The sequence below is a fragment of the Ovis canadensis genome, chromosome 15, assembly GCF_042477335.2.
Source record: "Ovis canadensis isolate MfBH-ARS-UI-01 breed Bighorn chromosome 15, ARS-UI_OviCan_v2, whole genome shotgun sequence".
Lineage (NCBI taxonomy): Eukaryota > Metazoa > Chordata > Mammalia > Artiodactyla > Bovidae > Ovis > Ovis canadensis.
The window spans coordinates 71,711,059-71,732,031 of NC_091259.1; the positions used below are offsets into that span (position 1 = coordinate 71,711,059).

General features: G+C 40.9%; 1 protein-coding gene across 1 annotated transcript in view; it reads left to right on the forward strand.

Moving 5' to 3' along the window:
* Window positions 1–3,814: 3,814 nt before the first annotated feature.
* CAPRIN1 (cell cycle associated protein 1) overlaps window positions 3,815–20,973 on the forward strand; it is a 35,010-nt gene continuing 17,851 nt past the window's right edge. Inside the window, exons 1-6 of the mRNA XM_069553657.1 lie at window positions 3,815–4,015; window positions 4,580–4,789; window positions 17,627–17,689; window positions 17,871–17,957; window positions 20,290–20,528; window positions 20,608–20,690. Coding sequence (XP_069409758.1) covers window positions 4,580–4,789; window positions 17,627–17,689; window positions 17,871–17,957; window positions 20,290–20,528; window positions 20,608–20,690 — 682 coding nt within the window. The 5' untranslated portion in view covers window positions 3,815–4,015. The remainder of the gene's footprint in view (window positions 4,016–4,579; window positions 4,790–17,626; window positions 17,690–17,870; window positions 17,958–20,289; window positions 20,529–20,607; window positions 20,691–20,973) is intronic.

Consider the following 20,973-nt stretch of genomic DNA (forward strand, 5'->3'; position numbering starts at 1 on the left):
TTTTGTCAGGTGGGATATAGACAAATTTGGTTTGCTGGGATGGTGGCTTTGGGCTGAGTGAGGTTAAAGATACTGCTTTGTCTTAAATTCGTTGTCTTTTTGCACCTGCTGACCTGAATAAACTATAAGAATGTCAGAAAACCAAGGACATGGGACTGGGATAACACTGTTGGAAGTGAGAACACAACAGCTATGTATGTCTACCAAGTTATTTCTGGTTCACCTGGCTTCCTTTTAGGCATCTGATAGGATAGCATCTCTTGGTTGGATGGGGTCATGTGATTCTTTTTAGCTAATGAGGTGTGAGCACACAGGATACAAGTCTACTCTCTGGAGTATCTGACTGCTTGAGAAACCCTCAAGCTCTTTCTCCTCGTGGCATAGTAATTAGCAGTACTTGAGACATGGTTTCTCTATCAGCTTGAACCTGAGTGCTGTGAGCAGAGCCCTCTGCTGAACCATGATGGGTATGGGTCATTTGTTTTAAGCCAGAGTTTGGCAAAGTTCTTCTGTAAAGGATGAGACAGTATTTTAGGTTTTGCACGTCATAATGTCTCTATCACTATTCCTCTACTCTGCTGTTCTGTGGCATGAGAGGCCATAAAAAAATATGTACGAGAATGGATGTGGCTGTGTCCCCTACCTCCCCAAACTGTTTATAAAAGCAGACAGAGGACCACTTGGTTCAGGGACTATAGTTTGCAGATCCCTATTTTAAGTCACAGCTTTCAGGACTGTTCAGTCAGTCAGTCAGTTCAGTCACTCAGTCATGTCCGACTCTTTGTGACCCCATGAATTGCAGCACACCAGGCCTCCCTGTCCATCACCAACTCTGGGAGTTCACTCAAACTCACATCCATTGAGTCGGTGATGCCATCCAGCCATCTCATCCTCAGTCGTCCCCTTCTCCTCCTGCCCCCAATCCCTCCCAGCATCAGAGTCTTTTCCAATGATTCAGCTCTTCACATGAGGTGGCCAAAGTACTGGAGTTTCAGCTTCAGCATCAGTCCTTCCAAAGAACACCCAGGAGTGATCTCCTTTAGAATGGACTGGTTGGATCTCCTTGCAGTCCAAGGGACTCTCAAGAGTCTCCTCCAACACCACAGTTCAAAAGCATCAATTCTTCGGCACTCAGCTTTCTTCACAGTCCAACTCTCACATCCATACATGACTACTGGAAAAACCACAGTTCAAAAGCATCAATTCTTCGGCGCTCAGCTTTCTTCACAGTCCAACTCTCATATTCATACATGACTACTGGAAAAACCACAGTTCAAAAGCATCAATTCTTCGGCGCTCAGCTTTCTTCACAGTCCAACTCTCATATTCATACATGACTACTGGAAAAACCATAGCCTTGACTAGACGGACCTTTGTTGGCAAAGTAATGTCTCTGCTTTTTAATATGCTATCTAGGTTGGTCATAACTTTCCTTCCAAGGAGAAGCGTCTTCAGGACTGTTACTGCAGCATAATAACCTAGCCTATCATGATACCCTGTGGGCCGAGATGAATCCCCAAATGACAGTTTTTATCATGTGTTGTCATGTATCCTTTCTTTCAACAATCCACTTTCTCTTTTCTTGAAGCCTAATTTAACTGACCAGTCTCTTCATGTTCCAGTAACTGCTATTGCATAATGTGCCAAAGAAAGGCAGAAAAGGCCTTTCCTTCTTAACACCTAATCACAAGACCGCTTCAGCTCAAACCTGAATCACCACAGGTCTCCAAGTCACCGGTTCTCATATTTTAGCAGGTATCAGAATCACCCAGAGAGCACAGATTGCCACGTTTTACCTTAAGTTTTTGATTTTATTAGGTTTGGGAAGAATCTGTCTAGTAGTTCATGTCTGATCTTAAAGACATCAAGTTCTAATAAAGCAGTAAAAAACTTTCAGATTTCACTGGGGCATACAAATTGGTTGAGAAGCTTGTTAAAATGCAGATTACCTCTGCAGATTTGGGGTGGGGCCTGAGATTTTGATAGTCATAGTGGTCAGGCTGTGGACACTAACTGTTGCAAGAAGCTAAAAGATTCTAATCTTCCTTTCTAGCCCTTAGCATAGTGTTTGTTTATATTAGAGCCAAGCACAGTTCTGTGCTTAAGTCTTGAATAACCTCAGGTCAACTTTGACTTCACTCACACCTAATGAGTTAGCAAATCCTTTTGGTTCTGCTATCACTATGTATTTATAAAGCATCCAATCACTTGTCACCACCTTTACTGTAACACCCTGACCTTGGCCACCACCATCTCTGGGCTGGATTATTTCAACAGCCTCTTAATTGGCCTCCCAGCCTCTGCTCTTGCTCCACCCCCCGTCTCACTTCTCACATTTACTGTAAATTCTTTATATAGCAGCAAGAGGGTTTCTTTAAAACCCAGGTTGATTAGGTTACTCTCCTGTTTAAGACTATGCACAGTGACTCCCCATTTCATTCAGCAAAAGCCAAAGTGCTTAGTGGTCTATCAGGCTTTACCTGCTGGCTCTCTTTTATATCTTAGACCTCATCTCCTACTCTGCTCTTGCCACTCTGGCCTCCTTGCTCTTCCTTGCACACACCAAGCACACTCCCATCTCAGATCCTGGCACATGGCTTTCCCTCTACCTGGAAAATTCTTCCTCCAAGATAAGTGAGTGACCTTTTTCCTTCAGTCTTGGCTCAAATGTCACTAACGCTTTTCCTGACCAGCTTTTTTCCCCCCTCTACCTCTTCACTCTGATATATATTTACTTATCTTCTCCCAACTTAGACTGAAGCTCCAAGCACATAGAAATTGTTTACAATCCCTAGCGTTAAAGAGTTCCTAACGCATAGTAAGGTGCCCTATAAATATTTGAATGAATAGACAACAGACTGCAACTAACTGGAGTATCTTGAGGATGTAGGCTGCTGCTTCTCCAGGCTCCCTCAGGATACATGTTGCCAACCAGTATTACTCATTTTATTTCCCAGTAAACAGTGGCTTTGGTAGCATCCTTTTCTAAATCCTTTTCCTGGAATTTAAATAATAAACTGGGTCATTTACTGTTGTCATACGTTGTGTTGCTAAATTTTCCACTGCTTATATTCCTTTTAATACATTTTCCTCCAGCATTTGGCCTTTCTTTTGTTCATCGTCCACAACCTTATTCCAAGGCTGGAATATTTCCTTTGGAGGAAAAAAATCGCTTAAAAGTTTTAGGTAAATCTAAGACAAAACGAAAAAAGTCTGATTCATAATACTCAGGCCTATTGGGTACATGTTATCTTAAGATAGCTGAAGATTATTTGTAACATGAGTCCAGAGTTTTATAACTTAAAACCATCCATCTTGCTCATTTCCAGCGCGTTCTACAGAGAACTCCTAGGTTACCAGGTGATTGTGTTGTATGGGAAGCGGCAACTTCTCTTTAGACCTTTTGAGGTGTGGGTTTGCTTGCTCTGCATATAAAGGAATTCTAGAAGCTGGGATTGCACCACCCACCCTACGCACCCCCTTACTTGCAGAAACCTTTTTCTCCCCCCTGAACCCCCCCGCATCAGGGCTCTCCGTGGGGCACTTGCCAGCTCCAGACACAGCTGCTTGACACCTATTGTCCCAGTTTGGACGTCCAGCTACTTCGCCTGAAGGACCCTAGCTTCGATATCGCCCCAAACTAAAGCTACCGCTCCGACAGCCTCCCTGGGGCCCTGCAGACCTATACCGAGCGGCCGCCCCTCAGGCCAAGGCCGCGGGCAGGGCGGGCGGGAGGCCAGGTGGGCCCTTCCTCACAGGCGTTCGCGCCGGGCAGCCCGAGCGGCCGCGAAGGCCCCCGCCCGCCGCTTCTCCCGCCCCCTCCGCCCCAGAGGGCTGGCTGCCTAAGTCACTCCCGCTCCCGGCTCTCCGCCTCACTAGCAGCGGCTCTCGGTGCAGCGGGGACAGGGCGCAGTAGCCTGTGCCCAAGGAGCGCACGACACTGCTCGGAACGCACTGCCACCCTTTTCCCCTCAGCTGCCCACTTGGGATCTCCAGCGGCCTCCGCGCGCGCACGGTGAGCGCCACCCGGGGCGCTGAAGGGGAAGCGGGTCGCTGCCCCGAGTGTCCTTTACCTCCGGATCTTCTGGACCTGCGCGAGGGGCTTGCTCCTCAAGTCTTCTCTTCCCCACCCCCACCCCCGGTCATTTCCAGTGCCCTTCACCCTACTCCGCCTCTCAGCCCCGACCTTTCTCTTCCCTCCCTTCCTCGCAGGGAGGCGAGTGCCGGCCCTCCCGGTGGGGACCGTTGCTCTGGCCGTTGGCGGACGGCGCTGCGAGGTCCCGCCCCCGGCGCGAGTCTTGGTGCCCCGGGGCCGGTAGGCCGAGCCGGTGGCTCGCGCGGGGGAGGGGCGGGGCGGGGGGCGGTGCGAGGCCCGCCGGGCGCCCCGCTGGCGGGTCGCGCGCGCGCTCGCGGCCCCTTCCTGCCCCGGCGGCGCGCGCCGGCCCCGTCCCCACCCCCACCGGCTCGCGCAGGCTCCCGCCCGCTGCGCGTTTTGTCCCGCGTCTCGCCCCGTCCGCCGACTGACTCGCCGCTCTTGTCCTTCCTCCCGCTTTTTCTTCTCTCCCCTCACTGTCTCAAGATGCCTTCGGCCACCAGCCACAGCGGAAGCGGCAGCAAGTCGTCCGGACCGCCACCGCCGTCGGGTTCCTCCGGGAATGAGGCGGGGGCCGGGGCCGCCGCGCCGGCTTCCCAGCACCCCACGACCGGCACCGGGGCTGTCCAGACCGAGGCCATGAAGCAGATTCTCGGGGTGATCGACAAGAAACTTCGGAACCTGGAGAAGAAAAAGGTGCCAGAAGCTGGCGAGGAAGGGAGGGTTTGGTGCTCGGACCCTGATTTGCCGCAGGCTTTACTCCCAGTCTTGGACTCTTCCCCTTCGCCCAGACCCGGCCTCCGCAGTTAAGCGGAGCTTCGAGCCCAGAAAACGGGCTCCGCGGGGAGGTGCTTGTCACCTGACGCGGACGCGGCGCGGGCCCCCAGGCCTCTTTATTACCGTCCTCCCGCGGGGGCCAGGCCTGCGGCCTCGGCGACTGGGTTGTGTGAGGGTGGGGGCCTGTCCCGTCGCCAGGCATTTAACCGTGATGCCCTGCTCTCGGTGGCGCAAGCCCTTTTTCTGTGACGGGGGTCGGGGGGGAAAGGAAGAGGTCCTGGGGCGGGGGGCTTTCAGGGCCCAACCGACTGCCTCGTGGAGTCGGGGCGGCCTGTGTCCTGGAGCCTTGGGGCTTGTCCGCTCCGTTACCGTGTACTTGAGGCCTGCGCAGCGGCCCCTCTGCTCCCTCGGGAGGGAAGTGTTCGGGGTTCTTAAACGAGAGTCGCTTCTCCCTCAGGCCCCTCTCAGGCAGGCCTTGGATTTGCTACCCCCGCCCCGCTCTGCGGGCGCCCCTTCCTTCTTTGTTTCAATTGTCCGGGTGTCCCCCCGAGCCTCACGCTTCACCCGACCCCGAGAAGACTTTCTGCAGCCGCTCTTTGCCCGTTGGGGACGCACTGAAGAGGGTGGGGAGGGAGACTGCACGGGTCTAGACTCGCGGGGGGGGGTGGGTCCGGGTTGGACGGAGGGGCTCCTAGGTCTCTGGGCACATGGAGAGCGCGTCTAACATGGCGGCGGCTGCGGGGAGAGGGAAGCGCTGTACGGGAGCTGCATTGTGAGCACAAAGCGAAAGAGGGGGAGGGCAGAGACCAGGCAGTCGCCCGACTGGCCTCCCTCGGTACCCCCCCTCCAAAAAGAAAACGAGCCACACCCACAAATTTTGGGTTGAATATTTAACCATTCCTAGGTCACACTGTGAGGTTTATCTTCAAGTTGGTCTTTTGTTTTATGCTTTCAGCGCAGGACTGCCAGCTCTGTTTAGAGGGACACGTGTGTGTGTGTGTGTGTGTGTGTGTGTGTGTGCGCGCGCGCGCGCGCGCCTGTGTGTTTGTGTGTACGTGTAGAGAAAGCGTTTTAGCAGAATGAATAATTCAGCCTTCAGTAAGATTGGAGGTGGAAAGGGAAAACAAATCAGTAGTACAAAAAAAAAATGGGGTAGTTACATCTGTAACTATTATGCAAACTTTTGCCTTTTACCTTAAAAAGGAAATAACTTGCTTTCAAACTGTTACAATAGATCATTTAGTAGCATTTGTTTATCTGCCCCTAGTAAAACATTATAACATCTTGAATTTTGAAGAAGTCACTTTAAAATGTTTATTTTGCCAGCTGTAATGGTAACTACTTGGCTAAAATTTGGGCTGTGGGAACTAACTTGAAAACTGGTTATATTTAGGCCTTAATTATTTTGATCGCTTGTTTAATGATTCATTTTACATTTTTGGGGGGAGTTTTAAAGCATGTTCAGAGGTTTTAAAGACTGTCTTCTATATTTGGAAATTTACTTGAACTTTATTTGAAATTGAAAGATGTGCTAGTTGTGGATTTCTACCTTTTGCTGATCCTTTATTTTGATAAAATAAGTGATTTATTATAACTGTTTGAAATAATAGATTTATCAGTGCTACCAAAGCAACAAAAGCATTTTTATTGTTAAGGAGCTGCATTCAAGTATGTAAAAAGATAAGCATGCTCAAGACCAGTGTCCTCTGAGTCTGCCATCTTTGTTAACTGTATTTGAAATTGAGACTTAGCTACATTGTAAAAACCTCTTAATTCAGTAAATAATCCTGTCAATCTTGTATTTAATACCTGAATGAAGAACAATATTGATGTAATATTTTAAGTGTAGACATCTTAATATAGATATTTATGTTTTAATGACTGAAAAATGATTCTTGAAAGACATTTATAATATAAAGTCATGCACTGATTACCACATAACTTGGTTGTGAGGTAAGTTGGATTCTAGTGTTAAGTGTATCTGAAAAAATTAGTAAGCTAGTTTTATGAACCCTATGAGGGCCTGAGCTGTGACAGGTCTTTCCTGTGTATAGGTTTGTAGTACTATACATTGCCTACCCCCTTCCCCCCAATTATAAAGGAGAAAATAATATAGTTATTATTACAGAGATTATAGACAAGGCTAGGAGAAGGCAATGGCACCCCACTCTGGTACTCTTGCCTGGAAAATCCTGTGGATGGAGGAGCCTGGTAGGCTGCAGTCCATGGGGTCACTAAGAGTACGACTGGACTGAGCGACTTCACTTTCACTTTTCACTTTCATGCATTGAAGAAGGACATGGCAACCTACTCCAGTATTCTTGCCTGGAGAATCCCAGGGACTGGGGAGCCTGGTGGGTTGCTGTCTGGGGTCGCACAGAGTTGGACACGACTGAAGCGACTTAGCAGCAGCAGCAGTAAGTAGTGAAAAATTCCCTTGTAATGATGGAGATTTAGTACACTGCACAAACAACAAATGCCTTTCTTTTCTTTTTTCCCTGTCTTCGCAGTGTTAGGATGCTAGGTAGCAGAAAGGTCAAATTTCAGTTACCTGAGGCTTTTTGGTAACTCAGAGACTGAGCTACCTACTTGTTAAATAGTTGAGTTGGTAGTGCCAATGTTGTGACTTACTATTAAAACTGCCGGTTTTAATTTTTGAGAAACTCAGGGCATTTGGGTTTTCCTCTATAATTTAATCACATCTAATTTCTAGTTTAAATGGAAAATTTTCTATATCTAGATGATTACTATATGAATGGATATAACTAGGATCCATTTTTAAATAGTGTTTCTAATACATCTAAAGTAGGATTTACTTTACAAATCAGTTTTCAATCTTAAGCTTCTTGAGCAAATTATATTTGAGTTGTATTTTAGTTTTGACCTTTTCATAGGTGCTTTCTGGACAAAATGCCTTTTTCCAGGGATTCGTAACTTAAGTATCCTGATAAAAATTATTGTTTGATAGGTAATACCACAAAACATAGAGAATTAATTTTATTGTACTTCAGTGAAAAAACAAAGTTATTTAGAGGCAAGCTAAGCATCTGTTCAGTGAGAATGCATACTTTGATGAAATATGATCCTGTTATGTAATGCAACTAAATGGCCTGGTGGTTTTTTGAAATTTGGGTTTTTAAACTATGTGAATGTTCAGCAAAGAGAAGAAATGCAGCTATAATAGAATCTTGTCAAATTCCATTTACCAATCTTTCAACTGATTACAAGTAACAATGAACTGAGTGATTGTCTAGTTCATCAATTGGCATAGAACTGGGCCCTAGGGTATGCAAGATGATATTTTGAAACCAAGTCTTAATTTTAACTCAAGGTGGTGGGTTTAGTCGCTAAGTTGTGTACAACCCTTGCAACCTCATGGACTGTAGCCTGCCACGCTCCTCTGTTCATGAGATTTTCCAGGCAAGAATACTGGAGTGGATTGCCATTTCCTTCTTCAGGGAATCTTACAGACCCAGGGATTGAACCCTGGTCTCCTGCATTGCAGGCAGATTCTTTACCAACTGAACCAGGGAAGCTGCTTTAACTCAAGGGAGAGCTCTTTTATATGGTAATAGGTAATCATTTTTGAGATAGAATAAAGGATGTTTTAATGGATGACATTTAAAATTGTTATACTCCATTGCAAGTATAGTAAGTTTAGACAGTAGTGACTTTGGTAGGTGAAAGATTAATCAGTGTTATCTAGCAGAATGACCTGGCAGTTTTTAACCAATATGACCAGAAGTGATAGACAAGTATACTGTTTTTCATACCTCCTAAAGTCTTTTTGCTCTGTATTTCTTTGCAGTTCATATTCTGGAAAAAGGATTGCTTATTGTTAGGATAACATTTCTTTACAGAGCAATACAGTGTGCCTCTCTAAAGGATTTTCAGTGCAGGTGTTGTGCAGAATTCTCAAGTCTTTTAAAATAAAAACGTTTATAACTTGTATAAGCAAACCCTTTTCTTGGGGATAACATCGGAAGTTTTTCTTGACAGTTAAAATCTCTGAATTGCTAGTTTTTCCATTGGTTGCATGGACTATTCCTCTGCAATGCAGAGAGCAAGATTACTTTGTTTTGCATTCACCTTGTCACAGAAGAAAAAGTATAATGCTTAGTTTGTTTCCCTCTGCTTGTCTGGGTGTGCTCTGTGAGTATGTGACATAGAAAAGTATTTAAAAATTGAGTTTGAAAAGAAAATGATGTGAATTATTTCGTGATGACGCAAATACCTTTTTCTGGAATGAGAGTAGAATCCTGAGTATGATAATAAGAATGTGTTGTTTTAAGCTGGCCATATTTTATTCTAGGATAATTCCTATGTTTCTGTCAGAATATTTGTATCAGATATTTATATCAGAATAAATTTTGTCTGAGTTAGAGAGTAAGCATACAGTTTGTCATACTTTTATGTAATTTATTAGTTTCTGTTTAGAACTAGACGAGGATTAACCTAGTACTAAAACTTAAAACAGTGTGTGCTTAATTTTATAATCATACTGTTATAGAATCTTTGAAATATGTTAAGAGCTTAAAGCCATTTTAGAATTTATTCCAGTTCATTTTACAGAGGAAGAAATTGAGGTGCTCATGTGAAATGACCCAGGTTAAAATAGGTGAATTCCAAGGTCTCTTGTAATGTTTTAGAGGGGTAATTAGAATTTGTAATGCTTTGTGACATAGTGTAATTTTTCAAGTTACAGCTGATCCTGTCAAACCAAGCCTTTTACTTCAAATAACTAAATTTTATTATTATTTTTTAAATTTTTATTTATTTTTTGGCCACACTGTGACATGCCAAATCTTAGTTCCCAATGGGATCTGAACCCTTTCCCCTTGATTGGGGATCATGGAGTCTAAATCACTGGATTGCCAGAGAAGTCCCCCCACATACTTTAATTTTAGAGTTCTTCTATTTAAAAAGGGTGAAAGCAAAGAAAAAAGGCTTTTTTATTCTTCTGTAGACCTATATAGTAACATCTCATTGCTAAATTTGTGTTTGTAGGCTGTCTAGGTAATGGCCTCCAGTGACTAGCAGTACAGGTGAAGTTCCATTTAAAGTTTCTCTTCATGCTTAGTTAAGCCCCAGATGCACATTTGCTAGTCTCTACTCAAGCTTGGTATGTTATAGGCCAGAAAATCTGGGGATAGCATTACCAGTAGAGAGAAGTAGGGGATGTGTCAATATTTACATCTTAATTCTCGTATTCTAAGTTTCTGGATTTTTTTTTTTTTAAATAATTTGTTCCTTTAGGGGGAGGAAATGAATAGTATGTATGCGGTAGAGAATGAGAGGAGTAGCAGAAGAGAAAGTCACAGCTGAAGTTGTAAGGTGCTTGACTTTTCATCTTATTTCTCCCACTAGCTGTATACTAGTGCTGCAGTTGGATAGAGTACGAGTGTAGAAACAGATGACAGAGACCTTATTGTGCCTCTGCTCAATTGCTATTTCTGAGGAAAGGGTAAGGTGTGCTTCTTGACCGTGCAGTCTGTTTCCTTTAACTCCTTGTGCTGCCCATGTCTGTACACTTTCTTTGCGTTTTTATATTGTCTTATGTTCTCACCTTCCTCATTTTTTCTAATAGGTAGTAAACTGCCAGAGGGCGGAGACTGTCCTACTGTGCCTTGCACATGGTGTATGCTAAATACATATTTGCTAGATTGACTAAATCATTACATAGCAATACTTGTATTTTCATCAATAAAATCCTGTTAAAATGGATTAATCCATGAGGGGGAAAATGCTTTTTTGTATAGAGCTATTTACTCGAACGGTTTTTTTCTTTTAATTGGGTTTTTTTTCCTGAAGGATTTTATTTTTTTTAAGTGAGAGTTGATGAGTAAGCAATTAGAAAACTCCTATCTTAAAATCTAGGTAGTGTAAACAAGATTTGTTAATAGTCTTAGGAAGGAGGACAGATGATTTTTGGTATTTGAACCATTGTAGATTATTAGAAATTTCACTGCATTCCCCTTAATACTCTTTTCCAAACATAGACATAGCTGAAATATACTAATCATTGGGGGAAAAACATCTTTGGTCTCCATTTTAAATGAATTAACGGTTCACATCTTTCTATCAATAATTGAAGTCCCAGCAGAGTATATAAACCATTTAGTTATACCAACCCATTCTCCTGAGTAGTTTGGCTAAAGCAACTAATAATCCAAAAGGCACTTGTTAAGATTATCTTTGGTCAGTTGTTTCTTTCTTTTTTGGCTCATTTGTTTTTCAAGTTCACAAGCTTTAGACTTAATAAGAATATAATTCAAAGTAGGTGATGTTGGAACTCTAAACTTTTTCGTTTTCTTACTAAGGTTAGGTGCATTCCTTCATTCAGACTTAACTACAGAATTACTGCCATGGACAGGGAATAAGTTTTTATAGGATTGTCTTTTTTCCCCCTCCAGTTGAACAAGTGAAAGCGAAAGTTGCTCAGTCGTGTCCGACTCTTTGCGACCCAGAGGACTATACAGTCCATGGAATTCTCTAGGCCAGAATACTGGAATGGGTAGCCTTTCCTTTCTCCAGGGGATCTTCCCATCCCAGGGATAGAACCCAGGTTTGCTGCATTGCAGGCAGATTGTTTACCAGCTGAGCCACAAGGGAAGCCCAGTTGGACAAAAATCTTGTCGAATTATAACTCCTGGTTAGTTACCTGCCTAAAAAATTATCTTACAACGGGACATTAGGTAACAACTGATTTAGCATCCTTTTGCTGTTCTTCAGTGTTCAGGAATCCTGCAGTCTTGATACTCAGTGAGCTTCTGTGTTAATCAGTCTTCTAGGGCCTGGTGAAATGCTCATTTCTCAGTAAAGTCTGTTTCATTTTTGGACAACTCTTAAGTTTATGATGTTGGAGTTAGATCCCTGACACCACTGTTAAATATTTTTTTCTGTAACAGCTCAGACTCCTGCAACATGTAAAGGCTTCTAGCATTTGAAGAGAGATGCTATGAATCATCTATTGATTGTACTCTATGTTATCTTTACCCTCCTTTTAAAAATTGAAGGAACTTGATTCTTGATGCCTCTTCTGTCTGCTATGAATTTTACTAGCAACTCAGTCTCAGTTGAATTGAGGAACGTTTGTTGGAGGCAGAGTCATGTGTAGGCAAAGTCAGAACTCATATTTCTAGATGAAGAACAGGAATGCAGGGATTGGGGACTTCAGATGTCTAGAAAGGGCCGCTGACGATTATGGAAAGATGAGAGGAAAGGAAATCTTTGTCTTGCTGTATTTCCATTGTCATTCTACAAGTTCTTTCAGTACTGCAGAAGTGATTTATTTGGCCTGGAGAGAAAGTAATTTGAGATATAGCTAGGTGTTACTACTATTTTTGTTATTTTAAGCTTCATTTTTAAGTATTCTCCCACAGTTTAAAGATTTCCTTAATTGAGAATGAGAGTTACATAGTTTCCTAGATAGTCAAGCTAAAGATGTTGTCTCTGCTAATTTTTCTTGTTGTGACTGTTTACAGTTGTCTAGTTGGTAAAGAATCTGCCTGTAATACAGGAGATCTGGGTTTGATTTCTGGGTTGGGAAGATCTCCCGGAGAAGGGAATGGCAACCCACTCCAGTGTTCTTGCCTGGAGAATCCCATGGACAGAGGGACCTGGCAGGCTACAGTCCATGGGGTCGCAAGAAATGGACACTACTTAGCGGCTAACCCCCCCCCCCCCACAGTTGTCTGGTTGAAGAATTAGTGGTTTTTTGAGTCTCTCATTTTTTTACTGTTTCTTTTTAACTGTCATTTTCTTCCAGTTATTCACTTATGGAATTTGTTGGTTACAACAGGAAGGAAGGGAATCTCTGGAGAACAGTCATTTTGACTATCTTATGCTGCCCTCATAGCTTCCCAGGTGACGCTAGTTGTAAAGAACCTGCCTGCCAATTCAGGAGACATAAGAGATGCAGGTTCGATTACTGGCTTGTGAAGACCCCCTGGAGGAGGGCATGGCAACCCACTTGCCATGTATTCTTGCCTGGAGAATCCTCATGGACAAAGGAGCCGGGGGGCTACAGTCCATAGGGTTACACAGGGTCTAACACGACTGAGCAACTTAGCACATACCCCTGTAGCACCTAGTGAAGTTTTAAAAAAAATGGTTAGATAAAGCAGCTTTGGTGATTTAAAAAAAAATCTTGGGCGGGGATGGAAGATCTGGGTGTACTGCAATTCTGGAGAAAGGAAGAAGAGAGCAGCAGGAGGGCAGAAATGAAGTGTAGCAATAGCTGGAATAGAGTGGAAATACAGTGCTGAGGCACAAGTGGTTTTTCTGGGATAGGCGACCTTCAGTTCATTTCAGTTCAGTTGCTCGGTTGTATCCGACTCTCTTCAACCCCATGGACTGCAACACGCCAGACTTCCCTGTCTTTTCGCCAACTCCTGGAGCTTGCTCAAACTCATATCCATAGAGTTGGTGATGTCATCCAATATCTCATCTCATATATGACCTTAGGCAGGTTATTTAATTGCCCTTTCAGTTTCCATTTAAATGAAATGTGATTGATAATAGTGCCTCCATGATACTTTAAATTTGAATGCCTGTCATAACAAACACTCTGAACTGTTATAAGAAAGAGAAGAGTGGGACTGGTTTCTGGGTACTACATGACAGTATAGTCTTAGTTTTGACATGTACTGGGTAGTGTCTGATTCCATGGTTCTGCTTTAGAGATTCTGATTATGAGTAACCTGGAAAATGGCCCGATTTTTATCTTGCTAGTGTGTGCTGTGCTCAGTCACTCAGTTGTGTCCAACTTGTTGCAACCCCATGGGCTGTCCATGGAGTTTTCCAGGCAAGAATACTGGAGTGGGTTGCCATTTCCTATTCTAGGGGATCTTCCTGACTCAGGGATCAAACCTCCACCTCTTATGTCTCCTGCATTGGCAGGCAAATTCTTCACCACTGCGCCATCTTGCTCATATGTGGTGCTATAAATGAATTTTTAATACATTAGGGATGCTCAGTTGAAAAAGGAACCCTGAATTGAATTTTCAGGATGGATATTTCAAGATAGAATCTAAGAGGGCAGGTTTCAGTTATAGCAATATTGTGGTAGGCTTTCTGATGAAGATATCTGATGCTAGAAAAACAACTCCATTCTGCTGGGAAAAAAACTTAATATTCATTTTATGTGGATGATACGAATATTTAACAAATTTGTCTAACACTATGTTAGAAACTGTCTTCGAGTTTAGGGAATGAAAAGCTCTGTGTGTCTGGAGTACTTTATTCCTGTCTTTGCCCCTCTGTTTTTGTGGGGGTTAATGTTGGACCTGTCAGTTTGACAAGCAAATCCTTATTTATGTAATGATCTTAGTTTGTACTGCAAATTTTAACCCCAAGTGGGCAATTTTTCTCCTTGTATTTAATGCATAGATCTTTATTTTGGCTACACAGAGATCTTGCGGGTGACAGTATTTCAAGAATTTTTGTACTATGAAGCCGAGTTTCACATAGTAGCTTCTTTCTCTTTTCATTGACCTCTTAACCGTCCAGTTATTGCTGTATGGCAGATTACTCCGGCACTTACCTCATTTCATCATGCGCACAGATGATGCCTGTTAGGGATTCAGAGCATACAGTGGGGTTGACCTGCTCTGTGATGCCTGGGGTCTCAGCTGGGAAGACTCAACCTTGTTTCCTCACATGTCTGATGCCTGGGCTCGGATGACGTTACGCTAGAATTGCTGACCAGAATTCTTATTTGAGACCTCTGTTCATAGCTTAGCTTCCTCATAGCATGGCAATCCCAGGGTTATTGGACTTGTTAAATGATAGCTCAGGGCTCCAAACATGATTGGTTTTAGTGACCAGCAAACAGGGCAGAGATGCATTGTTATTATGACTCAACCCTGGAAGTCACATAGGATCATTTCCACTGTTCTCTTGGTTGAAGCTCAGTACTATGGCAGAGGAATTAGACTAGTTTTTAATGAGAAGTGCCAAGGTCACGTTGTAGAACAGTGCAACGTGAGTCGTCTTTAGAATATGTAATCTGACGTAGATCTTGGGGTTGGATGAAGAGCACCTTGCCTATTGTGTACAAAATTGGAGCTTTTCTGCCATAGCTCGTCCTAGGATAATATAGATGCATACTCAAGGATTATTGTAGGTGAAAGTCCTGACAGTATCCTGAAATCTGACAGTCTTAACATTTTTGTGTAGCACAAGATTTTAATTTTTTATCACTATTATATAAGCTATGTCTTTGCAAAATAAGTGTGCAAAACAGAAGGAAAAGATTGAACCTGTAATTCGAACACTCAGATACCATTCTTAACACCTTAAAAAATCTTTGTTTACACACAAACACACACACAGTTTTTAGGAGTTTTAAGTTCTCCAGACATTTAATGATAACGCTAGGTATGTGAAACCATCCCCTGTGGATTTGTAGAACATTCATTATGTGCTGATGTCCTGATTTAGCAACAGTTTTCTTGAAAAATGTATAATGCCATTAAAAGGGGGAGATAAATGTATAAGCTAACAGCAGTTTTTCTTTGCCTAGTTGCTAGAATTTTTACTGTGTACTGGCACTAAATTTCAGGCATTCCTGTTGGCATATCTTCTATTTGTATATTTCTAAGTACTGGAATACAGATTATAATGCTATTATTACATCATAAATCATAATTAAAAGCAAATCTTTAACTTGTTTATTTTTTTATTTTTTTAAAGTAGCCTGTCCTTTTAAAAACATAAACTGTCTTTGTTCATCCTCAGTGTTTGAGGCAGTTTAACTTCTCTCTTACGGGGTTAGGTGTACCTTATCAGTGTAAAAATCTTGATTCATTTACTTAAAGACTAAGCTTTCTTTTTAAACAGAGTAAGTACCACAAAGTCTCTCATGGTTGGAAGAAATTCAGAATAATATGGTTCACTTTCCTAAAGTGTCAGATTTTTTAGGTAATACATGGACATGTATTAGTAAAGTTTTCTTTTGTCTGATTACTAAAGAAAATCTCAAATTGTTGACAGTGTAATTCTAGACTTGAATTTTATATGAACTTAGTTGGAGGCTTATTTTTTTAATGTATGTATTTATTTAATTTTTAATTATTATAAATGTATTTATTTTGGGCTGTGCTGGGTCTTCATTGCTGTGCAGGGGCTTCCTCTAGTTGAGGAGAGCAGAGGCTGCCCCTAATTGTGTGTAGGCTTCTCCTGTTGCAGAGCATAGGCTCTAGGGTGCAGGTTCAGTAGTTGTGCATAGATAGGCCTGGGGGCTTACTGTTGTATAAATAGTTCACCTAGAAAGAAAGTGAAGTCGCTCAGTCGTGTCTGACTCATTGCGACCCCGTGGACTGGAACCTACCAGGCTCCTCCGTCCATGGGATTTTCCAGGCAAGAATACTGGAGTGGGTTGCCATTTCCTTCTCCAGGGGATCTTCCCGACCCAGGGATTGAACCTGGGTCTCCCGCCTTGCAGGCAGAGGCCTTAACCTCTGAGCCACCAGGGAAGGGAGCAGTTCACCTAAGTAAGATTGAATAGTTTCATCATCCATTAATGTTTTAATGATTGTACTGATTTTATTTACCTTTAGTGTATCTGAAGTGTGATCAGCTTTTAAATTTAAGGTAAAATGATTATGAAAGTTGAATACTGTTTCTGGTACAAACAGAATGGATAATTTGAAAACAACTTTCTGACACTGCTTCTAAGTTTGTTTCTGTGCCTCTGAGTTTTATCAGAACCTTAGTTTGTATCTGTTTTCTTGATTTCTTGATTTCTTTCTTCCTTTTTTTTTTTTTACTGTTGCCGAGGATAAGGAATAACTATATATGTTTGTAATTTGTTGTGATTATTTTAAATTTTTCTTGCTTAATTTATATTTCTATTTATTTCTCCTCTGACTCTTAAAACAACAACTGAATTTTTGACTATATCTTATTACCTGAGTATGTTTGTGGGGGAGTTTTTTAAATTTAAGAATAGTAGCCTAGGAAACCTCCCACTTTGGGAGGAGGGATGGGAGAATGATCTTAAACCAGAGGCTTAATTTTCTTCCCCCACTCTTGCTCATTTAGTTACGTTTGTGAGAAAATAAGAGCAAAGCTGTTGAGCAAAGCTAGTGTACTGTGACTAAGTGATATGATAGCTTGAATTTACTTCATTTTTAAGGGAAATGAGTGGGGCACATCAAAGACAGTATGCACATGTGTTTATTGAGAAAAATAAATACACAACGTACATGCATTCTTTGGCGAGGAGGGGAGGAACAAAAATTTAACACTTAGTAAAATAAGGTACCTGATATGGTCACTTGAGTGTAAGAGGAATCCTCATTGGATTGTGGCTGTCACTCATGTGGCTGGGTATCATATGCTTGGGCCATCTGATGCACATCTTTTTTGAGAAGCCCAAGGATGGGGGTGGACACAGATACACCTGTGGCTGATTCACATTGATGTATGGCAAAAGTCATCATAACATTGTAAAGTAATTACTCTCCAATTAAAATAATTTTTAAAATAAGCAGTAACTTATCATTAACTTATAATGCAATATTTGGTATCAGCATGGCTGGGATATTTAGATTCATTTTTTAAACTCACAATTAAACTAATGCTATTTTAGATACTAACTTAAACTGTAGTTTATCTAAAAAGTATGTAAAAAGTATGTTTAGGGCAAGATTACAGACAAACTTAGAGAATTATATGGGTTTGTTACTTTAGCATTGTTAAGCTGGTATATACTTCCAGTATGGAATATAATTATTTTTTCTTTTAATATAGGGCAAGCTGGATGATTATCAGGAACGAATGAACAAAGGGGAAAGGCTTAATCAAGATCAGCTGGTAAAGATGTTATATTTTATTTAGATTTTATGTAACTTATTTTAATAAGATGTTATATTTCATTTAGATTTTATGTAACTTAATAAGATGTTATATTTCATTTAGATTTTATGTAACTTATTTTAATAAGATTAATTTTGTGTTTCCAGTAAAAGTTGGATTTTCTTTTTGTTATTTTTAGGATGCCGTGTCTAAGTACCAGGAAGTCACAAATAACTTGGAGTTTGCAAAAGAATTACAGAGGAGTTTCATGGCATTAAGCCAAGATGTAAGTAAAAGGTGGCATATCTGTTTATAAAATATTAAAAATAAAGGCAGAAAATTTTTTGAGTTTTAGTTTTTGCATTGCTGTTGATAAGTTCTCTGCAAGGCGGAGAGGATTGGATCCAATTATATCTAAGTTACTTTACAATTCTGTAAAGTTTAATGTAACACCTTGAAGATGCCCTTTAAAAGGACTGAGTTTCATATATGACAGACATGTATCATTGGTCTAAAAAATTATCTGTGCAAATATATACAGTCAGCCTTCTGTATCTGGGGGTCTGGATCCGGGGATTGAAATCCTAGGTTGGTTGAATACACAGATATAGAGGGTATACTGTAAGGTACTGGGAACATGTATAGATACTTTGGTATCCATGAGGTGCGGAGTATTGTGTCCTGGATTGAGTCCCCTTGGATACCAAGAGATGGTTGTATAAACGTGGTAGACTTCTATCTTCCATGTCTTCCTTTATGCCTCAGGACTATCTTACAATACTGTTAACTCTCAGAAAATAAAGAGGCTTGTTTATATAATTGGTTACTCCTTTCTCCATTAGGGATCTTAAGGTATGTGGCCGGCTGATATGTTGCACTTGTTTCAGCTCTTGATCCAATGAAGGAGTGTATTTTTCCCCAACATCTTTTGATGTGACCAAAGTCTTTGGGAACAGGATAAAAATTAAATACGAACAAAGTCAAATACTTTTCTTGAAAGTTGAGACCAGAAAGTTAATATCCTTCTGAATTAGTGTTGGCTCCTTGAAGAAAGGCTTGCAACAACTTTGAAGAATAAAGTTGCCTCTGATTTGTTGAAATAAACAGTTTATTATGTGATGAGAGACATTGTAGTACATAGATGAAAAGTTCTGATTCTGGAACCAAGCTCCCTGGTTTGAATCCTGATTCTGCCACTTTTACTTAATAGTTGTAAGACTTTAGAGAAAGGATTACTTAGCTTTCCTATACCTGTATCAGTCAGGGTTTTCCAGAGAAAGAGCCAGTGGTTTAGAAAGGAAAGGGAGAAAGAGAGGGACGAGGCTGTCACATTGCTTCAGTTTTCTAATCTGTTAAAAAAAAAATTAGTGCCTGCCTCATAATAGGGTTGTGTTTATAACAGTATTTGAGGTGTAACTAATGGTTCATGCACTTAATATTATTGTTACTTATTAAATTTGATTGAAGCTGGGAAATATTGATGATACTCCTGAAAATGGAGTAGGAGTTATTTGATTTACATCCAAGTAGGGATTTGTTCCATTTAGCTTAAGTCGGACCCTCAGGCTTGAAGAACCCTGCCCAATTTCTTGTTTCTGATTTTTTTTTTAATGAGTCACAGAAGTAGAATTACCATATACAATTTAATATAGAGAATCTATTTCTGAAGCTACTGTCACAGTGTAAATGAAGATACTTGTATTTTCCTTTGATTTTTTAACTGGTTAAAAAAGGAACTTTTCACTGGGCCTTTAACTTCGTTGGCAGTCTTTTATTTTAACTCTGATCCTTTGTTGCATTTTCCAGTTATTAAACACGTTTTTTGTTTTGTATTCAAGAGCTTCTTCAGCCTAGTTCAAGCCTACCTTTTCTAGTCTTCATATTCTTCCCTACTTGAACTTCTCATTTCATCCAAAGTGGCTTTCTTTATTGTCATACTTCTTTTGCTTTCTCAACTTATTTTCTCATTCCTGCCTTTCTTCCTAGAATGGAGTTGGTGGATTATTTGGGATAAGAGGGTAGTAGTGTGTTTGACATCTCCTTTTAAGTCAGTAGTAGGCAATTGAAATTAGAATTTTGAACCATTTTTTATTAAAGATAGACATAGATTTTTTTTTTAATTGTGGCTGTGGTAGGGTTTCTTTTTTAAAATTGACTCTGAACCTTAATGAGAATTTTTAGTTTTTATACTTTTTATTATGAAAAATTTTAAGAACTAAAGACTGTAATGAACTTACATTTACCTATACCTAGCTTCCACAGTTAGTGTCGTTTCGTGAGTGATTATATTTTACCTATACTCACTTCCTCATTTCCTGTCTGCTAGATTATTTCGAAGCAAATATTTGTTTCATTGGTACCATTTCTGAAGTGTAATACCGTCTAGAAAACCCGTGTTTTGAATTTCTAATAAATAACTACTTAAAACGGTTCCATTTATTAAACTTTTAAAGTTGGGAGTCATTCTTTTGTATGTCAGAGTCACATCTAACTCAGTGAGTGAAATGTGTCTTACTTTGGACCTGAAATTGAAGTAAAAGAGTTTTTTGTTTTTTTTTTTTAGTAAAAGAGTTTTTATAAAATTTATTTCTATGTCTTATGTTTATGTCTTTATGCAGATTCAGAAAACAATAAAGAAGACGGCACGTCGGGAGCAGCTTATGAGAGAGGAAGCTGAACAGAAACGTTTAAAGACAGTACTTGAGCTGCAGTATGTTTTGGACAAACTGGGAGATGATGAAGTAAGAACTGACCTGAAGCAAGGTTTGAATGGAGTGCCAATATTGTCTGAAGAGGAATTGTCGTTGTTAGATGAGTTCTACAAATTAGCAGACCCCGAACGAGACATGAGCTTGAGGTATGGTGGTGTAATAGAAACTTGTAAATATTGTGTTAACAACTGAAAAGTAATTAACCAGATGTTTTATTATTATTAGGTTGAATGAGCAGTATGAACATGCCTCCATTCACCTGTGGGACTTGCTGGAAGGAAAGGAGAAACCTGTATGTGGGACAACTTGTGAGTATCACTGACAACTTTTGATTTTTGTGACTAAGAACCTTTAAAGTTTAATTTCCTATTTAAAAAGTAATGTTAATTGAAGAAAACTTTAGAAATATGTAAGTAATATTCATCCACTGTTTACTTTTTAATTTTTTTGGTTTGTTTGCTTTTTGTATGTTTTTATTTTTTGCAATTTTTTTTGTGTGTATGTAAATCAAAACATCAGCATCAAACAACCAAAAATCGGTAAAGATGGGGGTCCTAAATTAACATGGTTTTGTTTTTAACTTAGTCTGTT